Raw genomic sequence first — 7,500 nt, 5'->3', positions numbered from 1 at the left:
GCCCGGGCCTGGAGGCGAGCCTGCGGGGCTGGAGGAACCGTCCGCCGAAGCGCCGGTGCCGGGCACCGGGGCAGGCGGGGGCCCTCCACGGCAGGCCACGTGTGCTTATCGGTAGGTCGGAGATGTTGGGCTGGAGCCAGACTTCCAACAGGCACGTGGGACGGACCGTAATCCGCTCACAGTGCACTGCGGTCGGCTTGGCTGAAGCCAGACCCTGGGGGACACTGACGGAGCTCCAACAGAACCAGGGAGCAGTCCACGGACTAATTACAGCCCAGGACAGACTCACCAGAGCGGCCGGAGACCGCCAGCCAATCGCCAGGTAGATCCATCGACTTTCAGAGCTTTCTACACACATGGAACCGTGAGCGGGAAAAACGTTCAAAAATGACCAAAGACACCATAATTCACCCATGTAGCTTCTCACCTGAGGCCAGCGAAGGCCCCTGGATGGGTCAATGGTCAAAACTCCGCTCTTTACTGGTTCTCAAGGTCTCGAAAAACTCTCTCCTGAAATCCTGCCGGTGGGGTTTTCGGAACTGGTAACTGAAGTTCCTTTTTCCCCGAATGGGCGGGCTTAAGCGGGTGTTCAGGGAGGGCAATGCTTTGTATGCCTTTGTCTGTGCCCCTGGTAAGGCATAGGGACTTTGAAAAATTTCAGGACTGCACCCGCGATGGCCCGGACTGTGAGCCTTCGCGGGTACAGGCCTGGTTGCCTGCTGAGTCGCCCCGGGGATCCAGACCGGCGATTGGGACTGGGGATTCGCCCCGGCGGGGACTGGGACCGAAAATTCGGCAAGGGGAATCCGACCGACAGTTCGCACAGGCGGGGAATGGGACCGAAAATTCGGCCCGGCGGTGGATCGGACCGAAAATTCGGACCGGCGGGGGATCGGACCGACGTTTCGCACCCAGAATTCGGCCCCGATATTCGGCCTGAATATTCGGAGCCCTGGGTGAACCGGGTGGGTTCCGGACGGGGAGGGGGGGCTCAGGTCTCCCCACAAAGGGGAGGCCCTGACCGGCCCCGGGGGGACCGGCCAGCCCCTCTCCGCCCTGGAGCTTGGCGGATGGGACTTGGGCTCGGACGGGGAGGGGGGGCTCAGGTCTCCCACAAAGGGGAGGCCCTGACGGCCCCAGGGACCGGCCAGCCCCCTCTCCGCCCTGGAGCTAGGCGGATGGGACTTGGGCTCCGGACGGGGAGGGGGGGCTCAGGTCTCCCCACAAAGGGGAGGCCCTGACCGGCCCCGGGGGACCGGCCAGCCCCCTCTCCGCCCTGGAGCTAGGCGGATGGGACTTGGGCTCCGGACGGGGAGGGGGGGCTCAGGTCTCCCCACAAAGGGGAGGCCCTGACCGGCCCCGGGGGACCGGCCAGCCCCCTCTCCGCCCTGGAGCTTGGCGGATGGGACTTGGGCTCCGGACGGGGAGGGGGGGGCTCAGGTCTCCCCACAAAGGGGAGGCCCTGACCGGCCCGGGGGACCGGCCAGCCCCCTCTCCGCCCTGGAGCTTGGCGGATGGGACTTGGGCTCCGGACGGGGAGGGGGGCTCAGGTATCCCCACAAAGGGGAGGCCCTGACCGGCCCCGGGGACCGGCCCAGCCCCCTCTCCGCCCTGGAGCTTGGCGGATGGGACTTGGGCTCCGGACGGGGAGGGGGGGCTCAGGTCTCCCACAAAGGGGAGGCCCTGACCGGCCCCAGGGGACCGGCCAGCCCCTCTCCGCCCTGGAGCTAGGCGGATGGGACTTGGGCTCCGGACGGGGAGGGGGGGCTCAGGTCTCCCCCACAAAGGGGAGGCCCTGACCGGCCCCGGGGGACCGGCCAGCCCCCTCTCCGCCCTGGAGCTAGGCGGATGGGACTTGGGCTCCGGACGGGGAGGGGGGCTCAGGTCTCCCCACAAAGGGGAGGCCCTGACCGGCCCGGGGGACCGGCCAGCCCCCTCTCCGCCCTGGAGCTTGGCGGATGGGACTTGGGCTCCGGACGGGGAGGGGGGGCTCAGGTCTCCCCACAAAGGGGAGGCCCTGACCGGCCCCGGGGACCGGCCAGCCCCCTCTCCGCCCTGGAGCTAGGCGGATGGGACTTGGGCTCCGGACGGGGAGGGGGGGCTCAGGTCTCCCCACAGAGGGGAGGCCCTGACCGGCCCCGGGGGACCGGCCAGCCCCCTCTCCGCCCTGGAGCTAGGGCCGGGGGGGTCTGGGGGGGCGGCACCGAGGGAGGGGGCCAGGGGGGGGCCCCACTCAGGGTGGGGGGACCGGGGGGGTCGCCGTGGATGGGGGGGGTCAGCTCACCCCATCCGCGTGACCCAAGGGGCGCTTTCGCTAACCCCACTTAGGGTCCTAACATGGTCGACCGCGGGTGCGGTCGACCCCCCGCAGGTGCGGGAGATGGGGGGGCCCGCCGGACGGGACGAAGATCCCGTCCGCAGTTCCGCCCCGCTTCTTCGGCGGCGCCGGATGCAGCACACCTGTTTCAATCAGGGCCGAGGAACCGGCCCGATTGGCCACAGGTGTACTGCATCCCACTTGATTGGTAGGACGGCTACTTAGGCAGAGGCGCGTTCCTTGCAGCCTCATTCGGAGTCTTGCAGCAGCCGGGTGAGTACCAATGACCGCTTCAAAGTTTGACAACCGATGCCCGTGTGCTCCCGCAGATCGTGGCGTCTGAGGGAACACCTGGACGGCAAGCACAAGGTGAGGAACCCCGTCGAGCGTCGCATCCTGCTTGCCTACGCCAGGGGGCGGGTGAATGTGAGGGGAATGCGCTGTCCGGTCCAGGGCTGCGCTTACGGCGGTCGGCGCGTGCCCCAACACCTCCAAGAGTCCCACCGTGACCTGGGTCCGCGGCGGAAGAGGCGGCTTCTGACCGGCCTCCAGTGGCAGAGGACACTGAGAAGCTGAGGGAGCTGAGGCGCTCCCACCCGCACCCGTCTCTAGCTACGGGGCTCGACCTCGAAGAGGCCCGCGTTGCCCCAGCTGTGGGGACTCGGCCCACTCCGCCACGGAGGGTGGCGGTGGTGGAGGACGAGGAAAGCGACGAGGAGGAGGAGGACGAGGAGGAGGACGAGGAGGTGGAGGTTGAGCCGAACGAGGAGGAGCAGGAGGAGGAGGAGGAGGAGGAGGAGCCGGAGGAAGACGACACGGTTCCCCCCGGCGTCTCCAGAAGCTCCGCAACCACCATCGCCTCCAGAACCATCGCCTCCCCGCCCCGCCGAGCCGCAAATGCTGACCGAATCTTCGGACAGGAGTCGGAGCCGGAGCCGGGGAGCCAGCAGCAGCAGCAGCCGCAGCAGCAGCAGCAGCAGGAGGAGGGATCCGGCAGACAGAGTCCCACCTCGACCACACCCGACCCGGTGCGTAAACCCATAGAGTTCCCTGAATGCGTTGTACGTTACATGAGCGGTTACAAGCGGCACCTAGTGGGTGCTCTGCCATCCAAGAAGCACGTGGAAAACGTACGGTCCAAGATGGGCCGGCTGACCCAGTTCCTTGACCGCATGGCCGAGGGCAAGAGCGACTGGGCTCCTGGAAGTTCCTCGACGACGCCGACCGGGTGATGGGCTGGCCGGCCGACCTGCTGAAAAAGGGGAAGAAGATAACAACGGTCAAGGTGTACCTCGTCAACACGGGACAGTTCCTCACCTACTTCAGCGAAACTCCACCCGAGGGCTCCAGGTCACCAAGCGAGGCCTGGTGTCCGTCGCACGCGCCCTCAAGTCCGCTGCCAGTCAGATATCCACCACCGTCGTCCTCCACCAGATCCAGGTGAAGGACGACAAGGAGCGACGCACTGTAACGCCGGAACTTCTACGCAGGTGCCTGGAGCGATGCCGGACCTGCATACCAGTGCTGTTGCGCGACTTATCGCGGAGGAAGCGCGACGTCAACCTACGGAACCAGCTCATAGGCTACTTCGGTTTGTATGTGGCTTCTCTCTACGGCCACAGAACCGGGGTGGTCAGCAACATGAGAGTGAGTGAGGTAGAAGAAGCCGAACAGTCGGGATCCAGGCACGACTCGTCCGGCTACGTGATCAACGTGAGTGCCCCGCCGCAGCGAAAGCGCTTCATCCCGGGTGCAGAACCAGAACCGGGTAAACTGACTTTCGTTCTCGTCGTGTTCCTCCGCAGGTCAGGCACCACAAGACCAACCGGGCCTTCGGGAGCGCCCAGCTCTTCCTGACGCCGGAGGAATACGGTTGGTTGAGAAGATGGATGGCCATACGCAGAGAGCTGCGCCCCGACTCGGACCTGATGTTTTTCAACCTGAACGGAGGCCCCGTCAACAAGCTGACGTCCTTCGCCCGCGACGCCTGGGCCAGGATGCGCCTGCCGGGTAGCCCCTCGTTGACAGACATACGGACCGCCGTGGCCACCATGTAGGTGTTGAGCTGGTGATGCCGCCGTGAAGCTTTAACCCACCCCCAGCCACTGTTCCTGTACCTACCTGTCTGTCTCTCTCTCTCTCTCTCTCTGCAGGCCAGGAACACGCAGTGCGCTGAGGTCCGGCAGCGTATGTCCCAGCTGATGTGTCACGACACTAGGACCGCGGACCGCTTCTATGCCATGCAACTGACTGTCAGCCAGTTGGCAGACATGCGGAGGACCTTCGACCTCTCCAGGGAGGCTGACCAGCAGCCGCTGGAATAATGTGATTGTGTTCAATAAAGCGTTTCATACGCCACTTCCCCGTGTTTTGTGCTTGTTTGCTGGGTAAAATCCTGTTCTTCCGTGAGAACCAGGAACCGTGAAAGTGTTTTGAATTGTACCCCAGCCATGGCTCCAGAGACGCGGCTAACGGAGAACCGGGACGGCTGCCTCTCTGAGATGATGGGAGCGCTCTGGAGCTACTCTCCCCAGCCATGGCTCCAGAGACGCGGCTAACGGAGAACCGGGACGGCTGCCTCTCTGAGATGATGGGAGCGCTCTGGAGCTACTCTCCCCAGCCATGGCTCCAGAGACGCGGCTAACGGAGAACCGGGACGACTGCCTCTCTGAGATGATGGGAGCGCTCTGGAGCTACTCTCCCAGCCATGGCTCCAGAGACGCGGCTAACGGAGAACCGGGACGACTGCCTCTCTGAGATGATGGGAGCGCTCTGGAGCTACTCTCCCCAGCCATGGCTCCAGAGACGCGGCTAACGGAGAAACCGGGACGGCTGCCTCTCTGAGATGAGGGGAGCGCTCTGGAGCTACTCTCCCCAGCCATGGCTCCAGAGACGCGGCTAACGGAGAACCGGGACGGCTGCCTCTCTGAGATGATGGGAGCGCTCTGGAGCTACTCTCCCCAGCCATGGCTCCAGAGACGCGGCTAACGGAGAACCGGGACGGCTGCCTCTCTGAGATGAGGGGAGCGCTCTGGAGCTACTCTCCCCAGCCATGGCTCCAGAGACGCGGCTAACGGAGAACCGGGACGGCTGCCTCTCTGAGATGATGGGAGCGCTCTGGAGCTACTCTCCCCAGCCATGGCTCCAGAGACGCGGCTAACGGAGAACCGGGACGGCTGCCTCTCTGAGATGAGGGGAGCGCTCTGGAGCTACTCTCCCCAGCCATGGCTCCAGACACACGGGTAACAGAGAACCAGCATTGCTGCCTCTGTGGCTATGGTACAGCGGAGCAAAGCCCCGGAGCAGAGCAGAGCCCGCCGGCAAATCACCACCAAGATCCGTGCAGCTAGAGAGCTCCAGCAGTGCCACAGAGCGCTCCACTGGCCTTATCCAGGCCGTGGGAGCCTCCCCGCAGCGGCCAGAGCCCGCCAGCAAGTCCCCACCAAGATCCCTGGAGCTAGAGACCTCCAGCAGAACCACCAGCGAAAAGGCAACAAAATGGCGGAAACGGACCGAAAGAGGCTGCCTCTGCGGGCAGCGGGACACTCACCAGAGCAGCCGGAGCCCAGGGAGGCAACCGGCAGCGAGATCCATCGAGTTACCGAGCTCTGGGAGAGAACCAGCGAAAACGGGGAAAAACGCTCAAAAATGCAGGAAGGAAGAGCCGCAGCTCCATGCTCTGGGCATATCTGAGGCATGGGAAGGGCCCTGGAGGGCTTCAGGCCCAAAAATCCGCTTCTCAATGGGCCTAGCCGTTCTTGAAAAAGCTCCTCTTCCAATTCTGCCGGCGGGGTTTTGTCTTATGTGAGCTGGAAGTGCTTTTCCCCGATTGGGCGGGGCTTAAGCGCCTGTCCAGGGCGGCCAATGCTTCGTATACCCGGAAACCCATTTTTAATTTCTCCCGGCTCCTGTGAACGTGCTAAAAATCATTCGACCGCACAGGGCTGTCCTACGGAACACGGGCAAACGGCCCGTGGTGCGTTTTTCCCGGATTTCGGCGTTTTTGACCGATTTTCGAACGTTTTTCCGGCGCGACTTCCGCCGCTTGCCCCGCTCCGGGGAAACCGTTTAAAAATGGGAGACCCACGCCGAATTGTTCTCCTGGCTTAGGCATTCACGGGGATATATGGCTTCCGGGTAGAACGCGTTTTCACCCGCTCTACCGGAAGTTGAAGTTGACCGGGCGGAAAAACGGCACTCTTTCGCGGCTTAAAAATCGGGGAAACTGTATAAAAATCAGAGACCCACGCCGAATTGTTCTCCTCAGCGAGACCTTTAAAAGCATGTATGGCTTGCCCGGGTGGCATTCATTTTTACACGCTTTTTCGCAAGTTGAAGTTGACCGACCGGAGCGAAAACTCACAGGCGGAATCCATCGCTCAAGCACGGGGAGAGAAGCGAGACTGCAGCCTCTATGAGAACCGGGGGCCACGCTCCGGAGCCACTCAACCCGGCAGAGGCTCCACAATCCGGGTAACAGAGAACCGGGACGGCAGCCTCTCTGAGAACCAGGAATCGGTAAAGTGTTTTTAATTCTACCCGGGACAGGGGACCAGAGCCCCGGTAACAGAACTGGGACAGCAGCCTCTCTGAGAACCAGGAATCGGTAAAGTGTTTTTAATTCTACCCGGGACAGGGGACCAGAGCCCCGGGTAACTGAAGCGGGAGAGCAGCCTCTCTTAGAACCAGGCCTGGAGCTCACCCAGTGAGAACCAGGAATCGTTAAAGTGTTTTTAATTCTACCCGGGACAGGGGACCAGCCCCGGGTAACAGAGAACCGGGACGGCAGCCTCTCTTAGGACCAGGCCTGGAGCTCACCGAGTGAGAACCAGGAATCGGTAAAGTGTTTTTAATTCTACCCGGGACAGGGGACCAGAGCCCCGGGTAACTGAAGCGGGAGAGCAGCCTCTCTTAGAACCAGGCCTGGAGCTCACCCAGTGAGAACCAGGAATCGGTAAAGTGTTTTTAATTCTACCCGGGACAGGGGACCAGAGCCCCGGGTAACAGAGAACCGGGACGGCAGCCTCTCTGAGAACCAGGCCTGGAGCTCACCGTGTGAGAACCAGGAATCGGTAAAGTGTTTTTAATTCTACCCGGGACAGGGGACCAGAGCCCGGGTAACAGAGAACCGGGACGGCAGCCTCTCTTAGAACCACCAGCCAAAATACTTACCCCAGCAGTGG

At 63.2% G+C, this 7,500-nt stretch overlaps 1 protein-coding gene across 1 annotated transcript; it reads left to right on the top strand.

The window, feature by feature from the left end:
• The first annotated feature begins 3,548 nt into the window (after window positions 1-3,548).
• Window positions 3,549-4,641, top strand: LOC129357667 (uncharacterized). The gene is made up of 4 exons (XM_055026754.1): window positions 3,549-3,602; window positions 3,644-4,030; window positions 4,123-4,359; window positions 4,471-4,641. The coding sequence occupies exons 1-4, from the start codon at window positions 3,549-3,551 to the stop codon at window positions 4,639-4,641; spliced, it is 849 nt and encodes a 282-aa protein (XP_054882729.1).
• Window positions 4,642-7,500: the final 2,859 nt, after the last annotated feature.

This window comes from Poeciliopsis prolifica, unplaced genomic scaffold (genome assembly GCF_027474105.1).
Source record: "Poeciliopsis prolifica strain line A6 unplaced genomic scaffold, Auburn_PproV2 SCAFFOLD278, whole genome shotgun sequence".
NCBI lineage: Eukaryota > Metazoa > Chordata > Actinopteri > Cyprinodontiformes > Poeciliidae > Poeciliopsis > Poeciliopsis prolifica.
This window is presented reverse-complemented; position numbering and strand designations above follow the sequence as displayed.